The sequence below is a fragment of the Somniosus microcephalus genome, chromosome 10 (assembly GCF_052327205.1).
Source record: "Somniosus microcephalus isolate GS21.2 chromosome 10, FLI_Smic_1.0, whole genome shotgun sequence".
NCBI classification, from domain to species: domain Eukaryota; kingdom Metazoa; phylum Chordata; class Chondrichthyes; order Squaliformes; family Somniosidae; genus Somniosus; species Somniosus microcephalus.
Window position 1 is genome coordinate 187780594 of NC_140996.1, and position 23217 is coordinate 187803810.

A 23217-nucleotide genomic window follows, 5' to 3' on the forward strand; every position below is an offset into this window, starting at 1 on the left:
TCACAGGGAGACATTCGACTATGGTCGAGTGGAATATCTCCACTGGATCCACTGCAAGTTCTTCTTCCACCGTCGGCAACGGTAGGCGCGACAATCCATCAGCATTCCCATGCTGTTTAGTTCCTTTGTACTCGATGTCATATTGGTGTGCCCCTAGGAAAAGGGACCACCTCTGTAGCCGTTGTGCTGTCATTATCGGTACGCCCTTCTGAGGGTTGAAAATGGAGACAAGAGGTTGATGATCAGTAAGTAGAGTAAATTTCTGACCATGCAGGTAGTGATTGAACTTCTTCACCCCCCACACCAGGCTGAGGGCCTCTCTGTCAATCTGGCCGTAGTTACGCTCGGCTGAAGTTAACGAGCGTGACGCAAAAGCTATCGGCCTCTCTGAACCATCAAGGAATTTATGTGACAGTACCGCCCCAATGCCGTAGGGAGACGCATCACACGCCAGTCTTATCGGTAGTGATGGGTTGTAGTGAGCCAATACTTCTCTTGAAGTGATTAGGTCCTTACCCTTCTGAAAGGCCCGCTTACATTCATCGCTCCATTTCCATGCTACTCCCGTTTGTAGTAGGGTGTTCAGTGGGTGCAGAATTGTGGACAAATTCGGCAAAAGCTTATGGTAGTAATTCACCAATCCGAGGTATGACCTCAGTTGCGACACATTTTCAGGCGCTGGAGCTTTAACTACCGCTTCAATTTTGTCAGGGGACTTATGTAACCCCTCTTCATCAATCACGTGGCCACAATACGATATCTGTTTCTTAAAAAACTCGCACTTGGGGCGATTGGCCCGTAGCCCATGTTCACGTAGTCTAGTGAGCACCTGCTCTAGGTTGGCAAGGTGTTCACTGTCATCTTCACCTGTCACTAGGATGTCGTCCAAGTAACACTGAGTCCCCGGAATTCCTTGCAGGACTTGTTCCATCGCTCTTTGCCATATCGCCGGAGCTGATGTTACTCCGAATACCAGTCGATTATACTGGTAAAGACCTTTGTGAGTGTTTATCGTGAGTACTTCCTAGAGGATTCTTCAACCTCCATCTGCAAATATGCTTGTGCTAGGTCAATTTTTGTAAAACGCTTCCCTCCAGATAGTGAGGCGAAGATATCTTCTATCCTTGGAAGAGGATATTGTACTGTGTGAAGGACTGGGTTCACCGTCACCTTGAAGTCCCAACAGATGCGAACCTTCCTTGGCTCCTCAGACTTATTGTTTAACATTTTCTTCATGACAGGAACGATGGGTGTCGCCCACTCGCTCCAGTCTACCTTAGATAACACGCCTGCATTCTCCAGATTCTCCAGCTCTGCCTCGACGGCTGGGCGAATTGCATATGGTACCGGTCTTGCTTTGAAAAACTTGGGAATTGCATTCTCTTCTATTTTTATCGAGGCGGTTACGCCTTTAAGAGTTCCCAGTTCTTGTTGAAATACCTCTTTGGCGTTAGCTAAGATTGTTGACAGTCGTCCAGGAGTGACGTCATCATCCTTTTTACCAGCCACCGTCAGTGCCTGAATGGAGTGCCAGTCTAAAATCTTTCTGATCCATTCACGTCCCAATAACGGTGGTCCACCATCTTGCAGTATGTACAGATACAATTTCTGTCTTTCCTTGCCGTTGTATTCGACAGGCACCCTTATTTTTCCTCTGGGGTATACTTTTTGCCCCGTATACGTCTTCAAGACAATGGATGTCTCTTTCAAGGGTATGTGTGAGAATAGCCGCTCGTAGTCTTGTCAATTCATGATGGTTAGAGCTGATCCTGTATCCAATTCCATTTTGACTTGGGACCTTGCTATCGTGAGGGTGACCCAAATGGTTCGGTGATCCTCTTTTGCGATTACATTGTGAAGTTTGAGACAGCTTAGTCTCTTGTTCCCGGATTCACTATCGCTCATCTGGTCTTCGGAACTACTGTCCGTCATCTTTTGTACTTTCCTGTACGGTTCCTTAGTAGCCTTTTTGTTGTCATTGGTCTTCTTCCCAGACCTGCAAACTCGTGCAATGTGTCCCATCTTTCCGCATTGCCTGCATATTTTGTCCTTGGACCAGCAGTCCTTCTGGTCATGGTTTGTTCTGCCGCAGCGATAACATTTTGCAAATTCCCGTGTCATTTCGTGGGTGCCGTATTCCTGTGGCTTTTGCTGTATTTCCGCAGCTCCCCTTGCTGCTGCTTCGTACGATACTACCACGCTGAAAGCCTTATCTAGCGTCAGCTCTTTCTCTGAGAGTAACCTCTTCTGGGTTCCTTCACTCAGGAGTCCACAGACAAATTTGTCCCGTAAGGTATCTGCCAGTCCTGCTCCGAACTGGCAGTGCTTTGATAGCTTGCGTAGTTCCGTAAGGTAATCAGCATTGCTCTCATCTTTATGCTGATTTCTCCTGTGGAATTTAAATCTTTCTGCTATCAGCAGCAGTGTAGGATTTAGGTGTTCCTGTAGGATAGCAACAATTTCGTTAAAACTCTTCGCCTTCGGTTTGGCTGGAGTAATCAGGTCCCGCAATAGGCCATACGTTCTTGCGCCCATTAAGTTTAGCAGTACCGATGCCTTTTTCTCATCGGCTACTTCGTTTGCCTCGCAATATACCTCGACTCTTTCCACATACGTGGTCCAGTCTTCCATTGCATTATCGAAGGCAGTGATATTGCCAGTCTTCGGCATCTTGGAAATCTAAGATGGCGCCTCCCACGCTTTGCCTTCTTCCCCGATTTAACAAAATGGCGCCTCCCGCGCTTTGCCTTCTTCCCCGCTGGATTAAGATGGCGCCTCCCGCGCTTTCTGTCTTCTCCGTTGTTGCTGGCGCTGTTGCTGGCGTTTTATGCCTTGATGGCGACGCCCTATGGTCTTCGCGCACTTCCCCCCGCGCTGCTGCTAATGCCGCTCTCCGCGGTTCCCGTGACAAACTGCAGCTCCTCGCGGCTTTCTGCGCGTTTAATTTTTATTATTTCCCCGTCGTCGGAACAACCCTGTGGACTCTTGCCTCCCTCTTCTCGGGTCTGCGCGCTGCCCGGCTTCGTAGCACCGGCCGCGCCCTGTGTGCTCCACCCTCTCTCTCTCTCTCCTCTTCCCGACAACGCTGCTCGGCCCCGTTGCAAAGCCACCCGCTCAAGCTCTAGACCGCCGCAGCCCAGGAAGGATCAGTGTACTACCTGCCACCAGCCCGATTAGCTGAAGCACCATCGACAGGATAACCAAGCCCCGCTCTCGACAGCCGCTCCTGCAATTCTTCAACTCCGCTGACTCAGAGGCGGATGCCCACGGTCAACGCCCGTTTCTTCTGTTTCTTTCTTCCTTCTGGCCTCGACCTCTGATAACTTCGCTTCAGGGATGGATCCCCATGAGGTGGTGCAGACTGTAGGTAAGTTCATATCTGCTCGTCGCCAGTATTATGCCCGTGTATAATTGAGACACGGACTGCAGGAGTTGGTTATAACAGGTCTTTACTGAATGGAGGCAACCTGGAACTACTATGCAAATGTTACTACACAGGCTTATATACAGGGGTGGTCACTACTGGTACTGCAGTATACAGGGGCTGCAGAATATAGTTCCTTCTGCAAAGTACATACACTACACAAACCTCATTGTCCATCCAGACATCCCGGCTCCATGGACAAAGGGTGGTTTTCCCCAAATCACACAAGTTCAAATATGAAAAGGCTCCTGCCTTTCATGATGTCAGCATTGAGACAGGTCCCATGGCAACCCAAAAGACAGACAGTTCCTGCTATCTTCACAGAAACCAAAAGGCAGTCCGTCTAAAGTCCAAAAGTCCGAACTCCATTTTTAAAATGCAGCCCACATGCGTCTCCATTTTAAAAGGGTACATATCCATTTTAAAAGTCCCAAAACCCTTGAGGAACATGCACCCACTGATGTTGGCACTGGCCAAACCCTACAGCATTCTCAAAGTAACATGAATGGCTGCACTGCATCAATTTAGGGGTGTGTGTGTGTGTGTGTGCAAAAAACAGCTGCGAGGCAGCCAAAGTCAGCCAGAGTGGAGGTGAAACATAGAATTACATAGGTGAGCAAAATCTCGGCCTTGGCGGGTCCTGTGCGGCCGGTGGCGGTGATGGGTTGCAGCCCCCCTGCTGGCTCCAAATCAAATCAAATCAAATCAAATCAAATCAACTTTTATTGTCATTGTAGTGCACAAGTGCAGTACAACAAAATGTAGGCTTGTGGCTCCCGAGAGTGTACATTTGGATTAAGACATTTAAACATTCAACATACATTTGGCTTGTAGTATATTAACATAAATATAACCATAATAAAGTGCATCGGCAGATGTGCAGGCTTTAGGGTTTATTTGTGGAGTTCAGTAGGATGACAGCCCTGGGAAAGAAGCTGTTCCTAAATCTAGTCGTACGGGTGCGAATGCATCTGTAGCGTCTCCCAGATGGCAGGAGGGCGAACAGACTGTGGCTGGGGTGGGTAGGGTCTTTGATGATGGACCGTGACCTCCGTAGACAGCGTTTCTGGTATATGTGCTCTATGGTCGGTAGCCGGGTGCCGGTAATGCGTTGGGCAGTTTTGACTACCCGCTGCAGGGCTTTCCGGTCATAGTAGCTACAGCTGCCATACCATACTGTGATACAGTTTGTCAGGATGCTCTCTATAGTGCAGCGGTAAAAGTTAGAGAGGATCAAGGGTGACAGATTACATCCCTTCAGCCTCCTTAGGAAATATAGGCGCTGCTGGGCCTTCTTCACCAGAGAGGAGGTGTTGAGGGACCAGGAGAGGTCTTCCATGATGTGGACTCCGAGGAACTTAAAGCTGTCCACCCTTTCCACCACAGCCCCATTGATGTGGATGGGGGTGTGACTTCCACCTTTGGACTTCCTGAAGTCCACAATGATTTCTTTTGTTTTCTTGGTGTTAAGGGCCAGGTTGTTATCGGCGCACCACTTCACGAGATGCTGGACCTCCATTACACTGCCTAAAATGAACTTACCTTAATGGGGCTTGTTAAGCCCGCCCAGCAGGTTTCCCAGCCCAATTAGATGGAGCGGGTCTGGTGACGTCATTCATGATGCGTCTTGAGCCGGTTTCCTTAAAGGGACCATGGCCACCTTACTTTTGACATTTGTGCTGTCAGTGTTCTACAGCATTGAAGTGCTGCAAACACTGACAATCACTGCACAGAGGTGCAGGGCTGCACCCAGGATCTCCCATGACTCCCTCTATATGCTTATGGAGGGAGTCAGAGCTCGCAGGGAGGTTCTCTTCCCTTCCAATGAGCGGAAGAGACCTTCCTAGGGACCAACACAGCCTGTTTGCACATTGCAGAGGAGGTCACGAGCAGAGATGTGGTCAGGAGGACCTGGGTGCAGTGGTGCAAATGTTTCAATTATCTCATTAGATCACGAAACGTTAGTACAAAGCCACACTCACCTTCATCCTGCTGTGCCTCTCATCACATCCCCATCACTCTGCCTTCCCTACCCTACTCCTGCACATCCTTACTCACACCAACTTACCTTGCACCTCCACCCGTCCCTCTCTCTCTATCTACATTATCACTTCCTCATCTCACTAGCCTACCCTCACACTCACCCTCATCCTAGTGCAATCATACCAACTAACAGCACACAAGGGTAGGCACTTGGGTGTTTTATCCAATGTTCATGTAAAGTTTCTGTTAATGTGCTGTCAAACATTGAAATCTTTATTTTCAACACTTTGCGTTCTTGGACAGATTTGTGTGCACCTTTGGAAGTGGCTTAGTGAGACATAACGGTACCCCCCGCAATGGTCATGAGTGTGAAAGGAATGGCTTGGGCATTGTGGGGATGCTTTACGGTGTTGGTGTGGGGTGGTGCCAACCTGGCGCATCATGTGGCAGCCAGGGCGTACAGTGTCAAGTGAAGTAAATCTGGCCATGGTGAGGCCATTCCTGGCCTCCCGGGCAGCAATGTGCTCAGGTGCTGATGCCCTCTGTCCCGTGCAGCATCAGGTGATTGCGGAGAAGGTTGGTGTTGTTGTTGGTGCTGCTGGTGTTGGGGCCGATCGTAGTCAGATTCTGAGGATCAAGGTGAGGGAGTATCAACGGTACCCATGCTGATGGAATAGTTGGCAGATGAAGTTGTGATGACAGAAGCAATCTGTCAATGGTGAGTGAGGTTGATCCAATGAGGTGACACTGGATAGAGAGTTTGCTCCAAACACTTGCAACCTGCAAAAAGCTCAATCTGCCTTCCAAATGCAACAAGCAACAGCTTCTGCGCTTGGAAAGTGAACAGCTGTGAGGTGGGAGCTTTTATAGTACATTTCAAGCTGTCAACGAATTAGCTGATTCAACGGCCAAAAAAAAAAATCAAATTTCCCACCTGGCCCACCACTGATCCCGCCCGCTGACCCAGTGGAAAAATCCAGCCATAGAATTTACAGCACAGAGACAAGCCATTCGGATTGTGCCCATTATTATGCTCCACACGAGCCTCTTCCCACCTTACTTCATCTGGCTTTATCAGCATAATCTTCTATTCCTTTCTTGCTCATGTACTTACCTAGTTTCTCCTTAAATGCATCTATTCTATTCAGCTCAACTACTCCAATGTGGCAGTGAGTTCTCAACAAGAGTGAGAGACACATACTGGGTAAGAACAGGCAAAGGAAGGTTGTGGGAGAGGGAGAAAAACACAAAGCACTGGAAGGATAAGTATGGAAAAATAGGAGACAGGAAGAAAAACTATAAAAGGGAGTAGCAGGAGTGACTTCCTATGGTGAATCCTGTGAGATGAAAGTGTTGCTTCTGTCAGAGCGATCACAAAAATAATTAAATGTTAGAAAGGGTTTCTGCACGCAGAGGTGGTTAGAATGTGGAATTTTCTTCAATTATAATAACTCTCTCTCTTTCAATAAATATGGAACATGAAAAACATTTTGGATATATTTTTGCTCCCAACAATAGTACCTGCAACTGAACAATTCTTACCTGGTCATGAGAACCCCATTTCTGGTTATTAGAGGAGAACAAGCTAAAACGGCAAGGTTGACCTTTTTACAAAGAAATATTCAAAATCTTACAAAAGTTAATGCAGGAGTTTTGACCAACAAGGACATTTATTGATATTTGCATATCATGTTACACACTCCTATCTGGAATTTAATTTAAGAACTTGAATGTTACTAATCAATTCCTTCTTCGTACAAACTGCTTTCTGTTATTTTATGTAAATTATACAGTGGTGCAGGCCTAACAGGAGCTGTTCAATGAAGAGTAGGAGAAGATGTGGAAGTTGAGCCAAAGCATAGCACTTTATATAGATCATAGGATTCACAGCTCAAGTAATTGCATAGTGCATATTACACACCTTCTAGGTTTCATCACAGGAGAGGTTGTGCTGCTATTAATACTCTCCTCCGTATGTTCTGTACATGTGTCCCTGTGAAAACATTCTGCCAGTAAGGCACCAGAACCACCATTTGAAGAGGTGGTCGAAGCAAACACCTGATGAATATCTTGGTGGTCAGTGGTAGAAAAAGATTGGACATTTCTAAACTTGCTCAAAATAACCTCCTATTTCACACATGATGCATGTTGATGTATAATTATTGTTTATAAAAAAAAGCTTGATCAAAATGTTAAACTTAGCTGCATTGCCATTCCCTGTGAATTTATAATGGTTTGATTGTACTTGATTAAATATATGTGGATGAAGGATAAATAGTTAGCTTCAAATTATTGTTTTCCATATAAGTGTTATATGTTTTTTCTAGTGATTACATAAATTTTTAATTTCTTGTAATGCCCACTTGGATGCAGCTCAATATTATTTTCTCATGAAATATTGAAAGGCTCTATTGCCAGTGTTGCTTGATAGCCATTTTTCCACCAACAAGGGTAAAATCTTTGGGGTCTAACACTGGAGTTTAGAAGAATGTGAGGTGATCTCATTGAAACATATAAGATTCTGAGGGGGATTGAAAAGGTAGATGCTGAGAGGTTGTTTCCCATGGCTGGAGAGGCTAGAACTAGGGGGCATAGTCTCAGGATAAGGTGTTGGCCATTTAAGACTGAGATGAGGAGGAATTTCTTCACTCAGAGGGTTGTGAATCTTTAGAATTCTCTACCTCAAGGGGCTATGGATGCTGAATCGTTGAGTATATTCAAGGCTGCGATAGATAGATTTTTTGGCTCATGGGGAATCAAGGAATATGGAGACCGGGCGGGAAAGTGGAGTTGAGGTCGAAAATCAGCCATGATCTTATTGAATGGTGGAGCAGGCTTGAGAGGCCATTTGGCCTACTCCTACTATGTTCTTATAATACGTGAGCTAGAAAATTACTTTACCTGAAAAGACAAACAAAAAAGCTGCTTTGAAACTAAAATCAACATGCACATACAGATATGTCACAATGTGTTGCCAATTAAGGAGCTCTCCATCAAATAAGCAGCACATTGTGAAATCTTGCCAGTAAGTAATGAGCCTTTTACTCTGATAGAGACCTGCTCTCTGTGGATGAATGCTGACCAGCCAATTAAGCGTCTAAATACTTGAAGCATTTCTCCATTTCCAATCTGTGAATTTTTTGATAGCTGTCATTCATGATGACATATTCATGATGTGCAAATTTAGCCTCTTCCATCTTCATAATATTAAGCACCGTTAGACGAATGGATCAAAAATCCAAACTGATTATCTGTCATGTATTGGAAAATGTTGACCTCCAATTGAAAAAGAAATAATGGAGCCCAGCTTATTTTCTGACATCTCCAAGCATGGAATTTTTTTGCAACACACTTGCCTTAATTTTTAACCATTAGCCTTTGAATCCCAGCCATAACTGACATTAGTAGTCCAATTTTTCCTACGGGCTCAATTTTGCTTATATTAGCTAGGGCATAGGTTTTTAAAAGTGTTGAATATTGTGTTTATAGTAGTTCTCCAGTTGATCAACATAACAAGCTACTGATTTTTGCAAAGCAATTAGGTGCAACAAAATAGTCCTAGAAGATAAATGTTTCCTGTAAAGCAGATGCATGCCATACATTAGGTCTATATAACATTTCAACATTAACATTTTTGGTCCTTGTACTTTCACAGCAATTAAGTATGATGGAGTCGATGTAATTGGATACACAGCGTGGTCACTGGTAGATGGCTTTGAATGGGATGCTGGTTACAGTACCCGACGAGGATTGTTTTACATTGACTTTCAAAGCAAGGAGAAAGAGAGGCTGCCAAAATCGTCTGCTTTTTTCTATCGGCAAGTGATAGAAGAGAAGGGATTCCCACCAGTACCAGAAAACAAACCTATCACAGGAACCTTTCCCTGCAGTTTTGTATGGGGCATTTCTGAAGATGTCTTACAGGTATTTTTTTTGCCGAAACATTTTTAAAGTTAATGTCATTATTTGGTTAACACAATACATGTGAAGTCAGCACAGCAATTAACTCTGATTATAATATCCAAATCAGTCTCATCCCTCCACACTCGATGGTTTTCCTTTGTTTACAATTTCTTCTTTTCTTGAATTGGGACATTTTCCAACGAGTGTGGAACATTCTGCACCACAGAAGTAACCACATTATTTGATTCTCCCTATATATGATTCCATCTTTTCTGTATCACACGCTCCCATCCTAACTTCAAATATCATCCTCCAAGTATTATTTCACACACAATGCTAATGTTGAATAATGTGATTCTGTTCAAACATTTCCCTGGCACTTAAACAAACCGAGTGAAGGACATTATCTGTTGCGGAGGACGTCCTTTTTAACCAGAGTAATACCTATTTCGAGAAGGTGAAATATATTTTGTTTTCATTTAAATATTGAATGCCTCATTTTATGTGAGGAGGTGGGCTTTTACTTATTTATTTTAATTTTAGGGTAATGTGCCTTGGAACAACTGGAAGTTAGTTAACATGCAATGCGATTCCCAGGAGACAGGTTAATTGTTCTATATTAAGGAGCCTATAATATTCAATTGGAGCTTGCAGTTTCAGGGAGAGATGGCTTGAGCTGTAGAAGGATGTTCAGGGTATCTTCCCTTCCCTTCTTCTTCCCTAACTACCCCATGCCCCCCAGTAAGTGAAGACTAACTATTGCACCCCATAATATTGTGGGCTCCTATGGAGATTTTGCACTCCTAATCCTTGCAACAAACTACTGTGATTAGACATCTTTAATGCAAAAAAATTCCAAGCTAACAATAAGGGTTTTCTACAGATCAACAGGTCAGCATGAGAAATAAGACAGTTTTCTCTATGAAGAAAGATCAAGTTCAATATGACCTGAGTTACAGAAGTACCAAAGACAAGAGGAACACATTTAAAGACATGGGAGAGGTTTCTGTGTCCTGACTGCCCCATCTGCGCTTATAAAAGGAACATTAGTAGGACTAAACTAGCACATGGAATGGAAGCGTTGACTGTGGTTAAATAGTGAAAGACTGTTTCCACTGGTGGGTGAATGAGGAACTAGGGAACAGAAACCAAGGATTCTCACTGGAAGAAAGAACGGGAAAGGGAAGAGGAAGGTTCTTGAATGAGGGATATTAAATCATGGGATACTTCACCATATCTGGCTATTGAGGTAGAGTCATAGTCATAGAGTCATAACAGCACAGAAGGAGGCCATTCGGCCCATCGAGTCTATGCCGGCTCTCTGTAGAGCAATCCAGTCAGTCCCATTCCCCCGCTCTATCCCCGTAGCCCTGCAAGTTTATTTCCCTCAGGTGCCTATCCAGCCTCCCCTTGAAAACATTGAGGGGGAAAAATTCAGTTGGTATCGCCACCTGTTAGCGCCTTAAGAGGGCGCTAAGTGGGGCGCAAAGCAACTAGCGCCCGGGCGCGCCGATATCTGCGCCTCTCGTGAAATTGACCGGATATTTTGTGGCGGCGCTAAACAATACCGCCACGATCTCCTGCGCCGGCAGATCATGACATCAGTCGAGTGCGCAACGCCCCGTTAGCGCCCCGGACCGGAAATTGAGTGGTGACCCCTGCCTTACCGCCTGCTGCTAGCAACGACAGGTTGAGGGGAGCGTTATGCTGTCAGAAAGGGACTAGGGGAGCGCTATTTAAAGGCAACCACTTCCTGCCTTTTTTTGTCGGTGACATTTTTGCACCACGCATTCTGAGAGAGAGAGAGAGAGAGACTTCTGGAGAGATTCAACCCTGTGTGAAGGAGTTTTGGGTACTGAGCAGCACTTTGCAGGTTGGTTTTGATTTGCCCTTCCTTGTATCGATTTAGAAGAGACTATGGGGTCTGCACTCTGAGCTCTTCCCCTGGTTCTCTCCATTGTTCTTTCCAGCAGATTTGATGTACAGGTCTCTCCAGGCTGAGATTCAGGCCGAGATTTAAGGCTGCAATGAGCAGGATGTGATGGAGAGCAAGTTCAACCCTCCCCTTTAAGATAAAAACAGAAAATGCAGGAGAAACTCAGCAGGTCAAGCAGCATCTGTGAAGAGAGAAACAGATTTAACGTTTCAGGTCGATGACCATTCGTCAGAACTCCCCTTTAAGAATTGGAGGGTGCCAGTGTGTCTGTGTTCCATTGCTGACTGAAATCACATGAGCTTCGCCAGCGCTGTGAGGTAGCGCCTCGCTCCTCTGCCTTAGCGCCTTAAGAGAGGTGTGTAGCGCCTGATTTAGCGCTCCAATCACCTCCAGGGACGATAAAAGCCAAGTTTGCTGTCGGAAGCGATAATTAGCACCAAGCGCTAAACTTTGCGCACCGCCAACAATAGCGCCCCAAACGGGGCGATACTGAATTTCTCCCCCTGAGTGTCTCCGCTTCCACCGCTTCTGTTGGCAGTGAGTTCCAGGTCCTCACCACTCACTGCATAAAAAAGTTTTTCCTCATGTGCCCCCTGTATCTCTTGCCCAAAACCTTAAATCTGTGTCCCCTAGTCCTTGTACCATCAACTAGTGGGAACAGCCTTTCCCCATCATAATCTTGTACACCTCTATCAAATCACCCCGCAACCTCCTTTGCTCTAATGGAAACAAATCCAGCTTCTCCAACCTGTCCTTGTAGCTAAGATCCCCCATCCCCGGAACCATTCAAGTAAATCTCCTCTGTACCCTCTCAAGGGCCTTCACATCCTTCCTAAAGTGTGGTGACCAGAACTGGATGCAATACTCCAGTTGTGGCTTACCAGCGCTTTATAAAAGATTCAGCATAACTTCTCTACTTTTGTACTCAATACCTCTATTTATGAAGCCCAAGATCCCATATACTTTGCTAACCACGCTCTCAATATGTCCTGCTACCTTCAGGGACCTATGCACTTTAACTCCCGGGTTCCTCTGTCCTTTCACACTCTTCAAAATGTGCCATTAAGTGTATATTACCTCTCCCTGTTCCTTCTGCCAAAATGCTGCACCTCACACTTCTCTGTATTAAATTCCATCTGCCACTTGTCTGCCCATTCTGCTAGCCTTTCTATGTCCTGTTGTGGTCGATTGGAATCCTCCTCACTGTTTGCCACACCCCCAATTTGGTGTCATCGGCAAATTTAGAAATTCTACTCTGTATTCCAATATCCAGGTAATTTATATATATCAAAAAAAGCAGTGGCCTCAGCACTGACCCTTGGGGAACACCACTGTCTACCATGCTCCAGTCTGAAAAACAACCATTTACCACAACTCGCTGTTTTCTGTCCTTAAGCCAATTCCTTATCCAAGCTGCCACTGACCCACCTATTCCATGAGCCTCAATTTTGTTAACCAGCCTTCTATGTGGTACTTTGTCAAACGCCTTCTTAAAATCCATGTAGACAACATCCATTGCATTCCCTTCATCAATCCTCAAAAAATTCAATTAGAGTAGTCAAACATGATCTGCCTTTTACAAATCCGTGTTGGCTCTCCTTAATTAGCTTAAACCTCTCCAAGTGCCCATTAATGTTTTTCTTGATTATTGTTCCTAAAACTTTACCCACCATTGATGTTAAACTGACCGGCCTGTAGTTACTAGGATTGTCCTTGCACCCTATCTTGAACAATGGTGTCACATTTGCCACTTTCTAATCCTCAGGCAACCCCCCCCCCCCACCCCGCATCTAGGGAAGATTGGAAAATTATGGCAAGCCCTTCCACTAACTCCTCCCCCAATTATCTTAGCAACCTGGGATGCAAGCCACCTGGACCAGGCAACTTGTCTACTCTAAGCATACCCAGCATTTCTAGTACATCCTGTCTATCAATTTTCACCCCTTCCATTGCTTCTACGTTTTCCACTTCTACCGATATTTTGTCAGCATCCACCTCCTTAGTAAACACTGATACAAAGGATTCATTGCGTATTCTAGCCTTGCCCTACGCCTCTAAGCATATATCACCTTCTTTGTCCCTAATAGGCCCCACCCCGCCTCTTACTACCTGCTTACTGTTTACATGCCGGTAGAAGATTTTTGGGTTCCCTTTTATGTTAACCGCCATTCCACTCTCATATTCTCTCTTTGCCAATCTTATTTTCATCTTCACTTCCCCTCTCAACTTAGTGTATTTGGTTTGGTTCTCCCTTGAAGAATTCCCTTGAAGAAGGGTTTAAACTAAAATGGCAGGGGGTTGGGAACCTGCGCAGGGAGATAGAGGAAAGGGAAGCAAGGATAGAAGCAAAAGACAGGAAGGAGAAAAGCAAAAGTGGCAGTCAGAGAAATCAAGGGTGTAAATCAAACATGGCCACAGTAAATAATAATTCTAAAAGGTCTAAGGGTGTTAAAAAACAAGCCTGAAGGCTTTGTGTCTTAATGCGAGGAGCATTCATAATAAGGTGGATGAATTAGCTGTGCAAATAGATGTAAACGGATAAGATATAATTGGGATTACAGAGACATAGCTCCAGGGTGACCAAGGCTGGGAATTCAACATCCAGGGGTATTCAATATTCAGGAAAGACAGGCATAAAGGAAAAGGAGGGTGGGTAGCATGGCTGGTTAAAGAGGAGATTAACACAATAGTCAGGAAGGATATTAGCTCTGATGATGTGGAATCTGTTTGGGTAGAGCTGGGAAATACCAAGGGGCAGAAAACATTAGTGGGAGTTGTATACAGACCCGCAAACAGTAATGCTGCGGTTGGGGATGGCAATAAACGGGAAATCAGAGACGCGTGCAGTAAGGGCACAGCAGTTATCATGGGTGACTTTAATCTACATATAGATTGGGCTAACCAAATTAGTAACAATAGCCCAGAAATTCGGGTCGGGGGCTTCCCGCGGGTGCAAGCCCCCAACCTGCACTTATCTACCGCGCCGGCCGTTGAGCTGTGGGCCCCCGTGGAATTCTGATCCTGGGCCTCCTCCAACTGCCGGTGTGCAGTGCTTGTGTATCCCAGGGGCGCAGTTAGTTCGATGCGTCCCCTGGGATCCCGTGGGCCATGGAGAGCCAATGGTAACAGGGAATGCTTCATTCATAAGTTTGACAGGAAGACCTGTCAAACTTATAAATACTATAAGCCCCAAAAATCACTAAATCTTCAAATAAATTTTAAAAACCATCACATTTTTAAAATAAGCTATAAATTACATGAAATAACTATTTTAAACAATAATTTAAATTTTTGAAAATAATAATTTTATTTTCTAACAGGGCTAAAAATAAATTTACCTTTCTTTAAAGTATTTAAAAATAATAAACCTGTGGAAAAAATGTTTTAATTTTAATTAATTCATCACTTACCTTGTAAAAAGCAGGCCTTGCAACTGCTTTTTACATGTCTAACTTCTGGAGACTTAGCTTCCCGGGAAAACCTGCAAAAAAAATGTAAATTCAATGCGCACGCGCTGCCTCTCCTGCACACGTGTTCCACCTCTTAACCCCTTCTTTCAGGGAGACTAGGTACCTGAATTTAAATAAAGGAAACTACGATGGCATGAGGCGCGAGTTGGCTAGGATGGATTGGGGAACGTCACTTAAAGGGTTGATGGTGGATAGGCAATGGCAAACATTTAAAGATCGCATGGATGAACTACAGAATTTGTTCATCCCTGTTTGGCATAAAAATAAAACAAAAAAGGTGATTCAACCATGGCTAACAAGGGAAATTAGGGCTAGCATAAGATCCAAGGAGAGGACATATAAGCTGGCCAGAAAAAGCAGCACACCTGAGGATTGGGACCAGTTCAGGATTCAGTAAAGGAGGACAACGGGATTAATTAAGAGGGGGAAAATAGATTATGAGAGTAAGCTTGCAGGGAACATAAAAACTGACTGCAAAAGCTTCTATAGATATGTGAAGAGAAAAAGATTGGTGAAGTCAAGCATAGGTCCCTTGCCATCAGAATCAGGGGAATATATAATGGGGAACAAAGAAATGGCAACCAATTAAATACATACTTTGGTTCTGTCTTCACAAAGGAGGACACAAATAACCTCACAGAGATGTCGGGGAACATAGCGTTTAATGAGAGGGAGGAACTGAATGAAATCAGTATTTGTAGGAAGTGGTGTTAGGGAAATTGACAGGATTAAAGGCCGATAAATCCCTAGGACCTGATAATCTACATCCTAGGGTACTTAAGGAAGTGGCCCTAGAAATAGTAGAAGCATTGATGGTCATATTCCAAAATTCTATAGACTCTGGAACAGTTCCCATGAATTGGAGGGTAGCTAATGTAACCCCACTATTTAAAAAAGGTGGTAGAGAGAAAACGAGGAATTATAGATCGGTAAGCCTGACATCAGTAGTGGGGAAAATGCTAGAGTCCATTATAAAAGATGTAATAGCAGAGCACTTGGAAAACAGTGACAGGATTGGACAAAGTCAACATGGATTTACAAAAGGTAAATCATGCTTGACTAACCTACTGGAATTTTTTGAGGATGTAACTGGTAGAATACATAAGGGAGAACCAGTGGATGTGGTGTATTTGGAACTTCAGAAGGCTTTTGATAAGGTCCCGCATAAGAGATTAGCGTGCAAAGTTAAAGCACATGGGATTGGGGGTAAGGTACTGACTTGGATAGAGAACTGGTTGGCAGACAAGAAGCAAAGAGTTGGAATAAACGGGTCTTTTTCTGAGTGGCAGGCAGTGATTAGTGGGGTACCGCAGGGATCGATGCTAGGACCCCAGTTATTCACAATATATATTAATGATCTGGACGAGGGAACTAGATGTAATATCTCCAAGTTTGCAGACAACACAAAGCTGGGTGGGCGTGTGTGCTGTGAGGAGGATGCCGAGAAACTCCAGTATGATTTGGACAGGTTGGGTGATTGGGCAGATGCATGGCAGATGCAGTATAGTGTGGATAAATGCGAGGTTATCCACTTTGGTGGCAAAAACAGGAAGGCAGATTATTATCTGAACGGCAATAGATTGGGAAAAGGGGAAGTGCAACGAGACCTGGGTGTCCTTGTGCACCAGTTGCTGAAGGTAAGCGTGCAGGTGCAGCAGGCGGTTAAGAAGGCAAATAGTATGTTGGCCTTCATAGCGAGATGATTCGAGTACAGGAACAAAGATGTCTTGCTGCAGTTGTACAGGGCCTTCGTGAGACCACATCTTGAGTATTGTGTGCAGGTTTGGTTGCCTTATCTGAGGAAAGATGTTCCTGCCCTGGAGGGAGTGCAGTGAAGATTCACCAAACTGATACCTGGGATCCAGGAATGACGTATGAAGAGAGATTGGGTCGATTGGGCTTGTATTTGCTAGAGTTTAGAAGAATGAGAGGGGATCTCATTGAAACTTATAAAATTCTAACAGGACTAGACAGACTAGATGCAGGAAGGATGTTCCCGATGGCGGGAGAGTCCAGAACCAGGGGGTCACAGTCTAAGGATAAGGGGTAAGCCATTTAGAACTGAGATGAGGAGGAATTTCTTCACCTAGAGAGTGGTGGACCTGTGAAATTCTCTACCACAGAAGGCAGTTGAGGCCAATTAATTAAATATATTCAAGGAGGAGTTAGATATATTTCTTAAACCTAAAGGGATGAAGGGATATGGGGAGAAAGCAGGGACAGGGTACTGAATTTGGATGATCAGACATGATTTCATTAAATGGCGGAACAGGCTCGAGGGGCCGAATGGCGAACTCCTGCTCCTATCTGCTATGTTTCTATGTTTCACCTGACATGCATTATACACCCTCTTTTTTTGTTTGAGCATCTTCTCTATCTCCCTCATCATCCAAGGAGCCCTTGCTTTGGTTCCCTTACCCTTCCGTCTTGTTGGAATGTACCTAGCCTGTACTTGGAACATCTCCTCCTTAAAGATCACCCATTGTTCTGTTACAGTTTTTCCTGTCAGTCTTTGGTTCCATTTTACTCTGGCTAGATCCTTTCGCATCCCATTGAAGTTAGCCCTATTCCAGTTTAGAAGTTCCACTCTAGACTGTTCCTTGCTCTTCTCCATTGCTAATCTAAATCTTATGATACGATGATCACTCATACCCAAGTGTTCTCCCACAGACACTTGGTCGACCTGGCCCACCTCATTCCCCAGCACCAGATCCAGCAATGCCTCCTTCCTAGTTGAGCCAAGAACATACTGGTCAGGGAAATTCTCCTGAACACATTTCAGTAATTGCTCCCCGTCCTTTCCCTTTACTCTAGCATTATCCCAATCCATATTTGGGTAATTAAAGTCCCCTAATATCACAACTCCATAGTTCTTGCATATCTCTGCAATTTCCCTGCAGATTTGCTCCTCTACCTCCCTCTCGCTATTTGGAGGCCTATAGAATACCCCCAATAGCGTGATCATACCCTTATTGTTCCTCAACTCTAGCCAAATGGATTCTGTCCTTGTCCCCTCAAGAACATCCTCCCTTTCCAACACTACAATGTCGTCCTTAATCAGCACTGCCACCCCACCTCCCTTTTTTCCTTACCTATCTTTTCTGAACACCTTGTACCCTGGAATATTAAGTGCCCAGTCCTCACCGTTTTTAAGACACGTTTCCGTTATTGCCACAACATCATATTGCTACAAGGCTAATTGTGCTTGTAGCTCACCAACCTTATTCACCACACTTTGTGTGTTTACATACATGTATTCTAAACACATTTTTGAATTATAAGGGGAAAAAATAGGGTTGCTTTGCACCTCACGTTAGAATGGGATGCAAAGCAACTAGCACCCGGGCGTGGCGCCGATAACGCCTCCTGCAAAATTCAGTGGGAGGTTAGTGGCAGCGGTAGCCGGTACCGCCCCGCGGCGCTGCACCTCCGGCGATGACGTCATCTTTTTCATCTTACCCACCCTTGCTTTCCCCTCTTCCCCGCCCTCACTTTCCCCTCTGCCACACCCTCGCTTTCCCCTCTTCCCCACCCACGCATTCATCTCTTCCCACCCTCGCTTTCCCCTCTTCCCACTCTCGCTTTCCCCTCTTCCTCAGCCACTCATTCCCGCCTTCCCGCCCTCGCTTTCCCCTCTTCACCACTCTTGCTTTCCCCTCTACCCCACCCTCACTTTCCCCTCTTCCCCACCCTTGCTTTCCCCTCATCCCCACCCTCGCTTTCCCCTCTTCCCCACCCTCGCTTTCCCCTCTTCACCGCTCTTGCTTTCCCCTCTACCCCACCCTCACTTTCCCCTCTTCCCCACCCTTGCTTTCCCCTCATCCCCACCCTCGCTTTCCCCTCTTCCCCACCCTCGCTTTCCCCTCTTCCACACTCTCGCTTTCCCCTCTTCCCCACTCTTGATTTCCCCCTTCCTCACTCTCGCTTTCCCCTGTGCCCCATCCTCCCTTTCCACTCTTCCCACTCTCACTTCCCCTCTTCCCCACTCTCACTTTCCCCTCATCCCCACCCTCGCTTTCCCCTCATCCCCACCCTCGCTTTCCCCTCTTCCTCACTCTCGGATTTCCTTCTTCCCACTCTCGCTTTCCCCTCTTCCTCACGCTCGCTTTCCCCTCTTCCCCACCCTCGCGTTCCCCTTTTCCTGCCCTTGATTTCCCCTCTTCCCCACCCTCGCTTTCCCCTCTTCCCACTCTCGATTTCCCCTCTTCTCCACCATTGCTTTCCACTCTTCCCATTCTCGCTTTCCCCACTTCCCCACCCTCGTTTTCCCCTTTCTCTCCCTCAATTTCCCCTCTTCCCCACCCTCCATTTCCCTTCTTCCTCACTCTCGCTTTCCCCTCTTCCCCACCCTCGCTTCCCCCTCTTCCCCACTCTCACTTTCCCCTCTTCCCCACTCTCGCTTACCCCTCTTTCCCGCCATCGCTTTCCCCTATTCCCACTCTCGCTTTCCCCTCTTCCCCACCCTCGCATTCCCCGTTTATCTCCCTCAATTTCCCCTCTTCCCCACCCTCACTTTCCCCTCTTCCCACTCTAACTTTCCCCTCTTCCCCACCCTCACTTTACCCCCTTCCCCACCCTCAATTTCCCCGCTTCCCCACTCTCACTTTCCCCTCTTCCCCCCTCTCGCTTTCCCCTCTTCCCAGTCTCGCTTTCCCCTCTTCCCAGTCTCGCTTTCCCCTCTTCCCCGCCCTCACTTTCCCCTCTTCCCCGCCCTCACTTTCCCCTCTTCCCCACTCTGGCTTTCCCATCATCCCCGCCCTCACTTTCCCCTCTTCCCCGCCCTTGCTTTCCCCTCTTCCCCACTCTTGCTTTCCCCTCTGCCCCACTCTCACTTTCCCCTCTTCCCACTCTCGCTTACCCCTCTTCCCCACTCTCGATTCCCACCCGCGCTTTCCCCTCTTCCTCACCCTCGCTTTCCCCTCTTCCCCACTCTCACGTTCCCCTCATCCCCACTCTCGCTCTCCCAACTTACCCACCCTCGCTTTCCCCCGTTCTCTCACTCACTTTCCCCTCTTCCCCACCCTCCCTTTCCCCTCTTCCTCACTCTTGCTTTCGCCTCTCCCCTGCCCTCACATTCCCCTCTTCCCCACTCTCGCTTACCCCTCTTCCCCACTCTCACTTTCCCCTCTTCCTCACCCTCGCTTTCCCCTCTACTCCACTCTTGCTTTCCCCTCTTCCCACCCTCGCTTACCCCTCTTCCCCACTCTCACTTTCCCCTCTTCCCCGCCCTCGCTTTCCCCTCTTCCTCACTCTCGGTTTTCCCTCTTCCCCACTCTCGCTTTCCTCTCATCCCCACCCTCGCTTACCCCTCTTACCCACTCTCGCTTTCCCCTCTTCCCCGCCCTCGCTTTTCCCTCTTCCCCACTCTCGCATTCCCCTCTTCCCCACTCTCGCTTTCCCCTGTTCCCACCCTCACTTTCCCCTCTTCCCCACTCTCACTTTCCCCTCTTCCCCACTCTCCATTTCCCTTCTTCCTCACTCTCGGTTTTCCCTCTTCCCCACACACGCTTTCCCCTCTTCCCGCCCTTGCATTCCACTCTACCCCACCCTCGCTTTCCCCTCTTCCCCACCCTCCATTTCCCCCCTTCAACACTCTCGGTTTTCCCTCTTCCCCACTCTCGCTTTCCCCTCTTCCCCACCCTCACTTTCCCCTCTTCCCCACCCTCGCTTTCCCATCTTCCCCGCTCTTGCTTTCCCCTCTACCCCACCCTCGCATTCCCATCTTCCCCACCCTCGCTTTCCCCTCTTCCTCACCCTCGCTTTCCCCTCTTCACCGCCCTCATTTTCCCCTCTTCCCCACCCGCGCTTTCCCCTCTTCCCCACTCTCGCATTCCCCTCTTCCCCACCCTCCATTTCCCCATTTCCTCACTCACGCTTTCCCCTCTTCCCAACCCTCCATTTCCCCATTTCCTCACTCACGCTTTCCCCTCTTCCCCGCCCTCGCTTTCCCCATTCACCACCCTCGCTTTCCCCTCTTCCCCACCCTCAGTTTCCCCTCTTCCCGCCCTCGCGGTCCCCTCTTCCCCACCGTCGCTTATCCCTCTTCCCCACTCTCGCTTTCCCCTATTCCCCACCCTCGCTTTCCCCTCTATTCCACCCGCCATTTCCCCTCCTCCCCACCCTCGCTTTCCCCTCTTCCCCACCATCACTTTCCCCTCTTCCCCACTCTCCATTTCCCCTCTTCCGCACTCTCACTTTCCCCTCTCCCCCACTCTCACTTTCCCCTCTTCCCCACCCTCACTTTCCCCCCTTCCCCACTCGCGCTCTCCCCTCTTCCCACCCTTGCTTTCCCCTCTTCCCCAATCTCACTTCCCCTCTTCCCACCCTTGCTTTCCCCTCTTCCCCACTCTCACTTTCCCCTCTTCCGGCCCTCGGTTTCCCCTCTTCCCCACTCTCGCTTTCCCCTCTTCCCACTCTCGCTTTCCCCTCTTCCCCACCCTCCATTTCCCCATTTCCTCACTCACGCTTTCCCCTCTTCCCAACCCTCCATTTCCCCATTTCCTCACTCACGCTTTCCCATCTTGCCCGCCCTCGCTTTCCCCTATTCCCCACCCTCGCTTTCCCCTCCATTCCACCTGCCATTTCCCCTCCTCCCCACCCTCGCTTTCCCCTCTTCCCCACCATCACTTTCCCCTCTTCCCCACTCTCCATTTCCCCTCTTCCGCACTCTCACTTTCCCCTCTTCCCCACTCTCACTTTCCCCTCTTCCCCACCCTCACTTTCCCCCCTTCCCCACTCTCGCTCTCCCCTCTTCCCACCCTTGCTTTCCCCTCTTCCCCAATCTCACTTCCCCTCTTCCCACCCTTGCTTTCCCCTCTTCCCCACTCTCACTTTCCCCTCTTCCGGCCCTCGGTTTCCCCTCTTCCCCACTCTCGCTTTCCCCTCTTCCTCACCCTCGCTTTCCCCTCTTCCCCACCCTCGCTTTCCTCTCTTCCCCATCCTCGCTTTCCCCTCTTCCCCGCCCTCGCTTTCCCCTCTTCCCACTCTCGCTTTCCCCTCTTCCCCATGCTCGCTTTCCCCCTTTCTCTCACTCACTTTCCCCTCTTCCCCACACTCCCTTTCCCCTCTTCCCACTCTCACTTTCCCCTCTTCCCCACCCTCACTTTACCACCTTCACCACTCTCCATTTCCCCTCTTCCTCACTCTCGCTTTCCCCTCTTCCACACCCTCGCTTTCCCCTCTTCCCCGCCCTCGCTTTCCCCACTTCCCCACCCTCGCTTTCCCCTCTTCCCCACTCTCGCTTTCCCCTCTTCCCCACCCTCACTTTATCCCCTTCCCCGCCCTCGCTTTCCCCTCTTCCCACTCTCGCTTTCCACTCTTCCCCACCCTCGCTTTCCCCCTTTCTCTCACTCACTTTCCCCTCTTCCCCACCCTCCCTTTCTCCTCTTCCCACTCTTGCTTTCCCCTCTTCCCCACCCTCACTTTCCCCCCTTCCCCACTCTTGCTCTCCCCTCTTCCCACCCTCGCTTTCCCCTCTTCCCCAATCTCACTTCCCCTCTTCCCACCCTTGCTTTCCCCTCTTCCCCACTCTCACTTTCCCCTCTTCTGGCCCTCGGTTTCCCCTCTTCCCCACTCTCGCTTTCCCCTCTTCCCACTCTCGCTTTCCCCTCTTCCCCACTCTCGCTTTCCCCTCATCCCCAACCTCGCTTTCCCCTCTTCCTCACCCTCGCTTTCCCCTCTTCCCCACCCTCGCTTTCCCCTCTTCCCCATCCTCGCTTTCCCCTCTTCCCCTTTCCCCTCTTCCCCACCCTCATTTTACCCCCTTCCCCGCCCTCGCTTTCCCCTCTTCCCCACCCTCGCTTTCCCCCTTTCTCTCACTCACTTTCCCCTCTTCCCCACCCTCCCTTTCCCCTCTTCACACTCTCACTTTCCCCTCTTCCCCACCCTCACTTTACCCCCTTCACCACCCTCCATTTCCCCTCTTCCTCACTCTCGCTTTCCCCTCTTCCTTACCCTTGCTTTCCCCTCTACCCCGCCCTCGCTTTCCCCATTCCCCACCCTCACTTTCCCCTCTTCCCACCCTCCCATTCCCATCTTCCCCACCCTCGCTTACCCCTCTTCCCCACTCTCGCTTTCCACTCTCCCCCACCCTCACTTTCCCCTCTTCCCACTCTCGCTTACCCCTCTTCCCCACTCTCGATTCCCACCCTCGCTTTCCCCTCTTCCTCACCCTCGCTTTCCCCTCTACTCCACTCTCGCTTTCCCCTCTTTCCACCCTTGCTTACCCCTCTTCCCCACTCTCACATTCCCCTCTTCCCACCATCACTTTCCCCTCTTCCCCACTATCACTTTCCCCTCTTCCTCACCCTCGCTTTCCCCTATACCCCACTCTCGCTTTCCCCTCTTCCTCACCCTCGCTTTCCCCTCTACTCCACTCTTGCTTTCCCCTCTTCCCACCCTCGCTTACCCCGGCACCACAGTCTCACTTTCCCCTCTTCTCACCATCACTTTCCCCTCTTCCCCACTCTCACTTTCCCCTCTTCCCCGCCCTCGCTTTCCCC

At 48.0% G+C, this 23217-nt stretch overlaps 1 protein-coding gene across 1 annotated transcript in view; it reads left to right on the plus strand.

Annotated features, from left to right (window-relative positions):
* Positions 1–23217, plus strand: part of kl (klotho) — a 191025-nt gene that overhangs the window by 57965 nt on the left and 109843 nt on the right. Inside the window, exon 3 of the mRNA XM_085999341.1 lies at positions 9063–9331. Within this exon, the coding sequence (XP_085855467.1) occupies positions 9063–9331 (269 nt within the window). The remainder of the gene's footprint in view (positions 1–9062; positions 9332–23217) is intronic.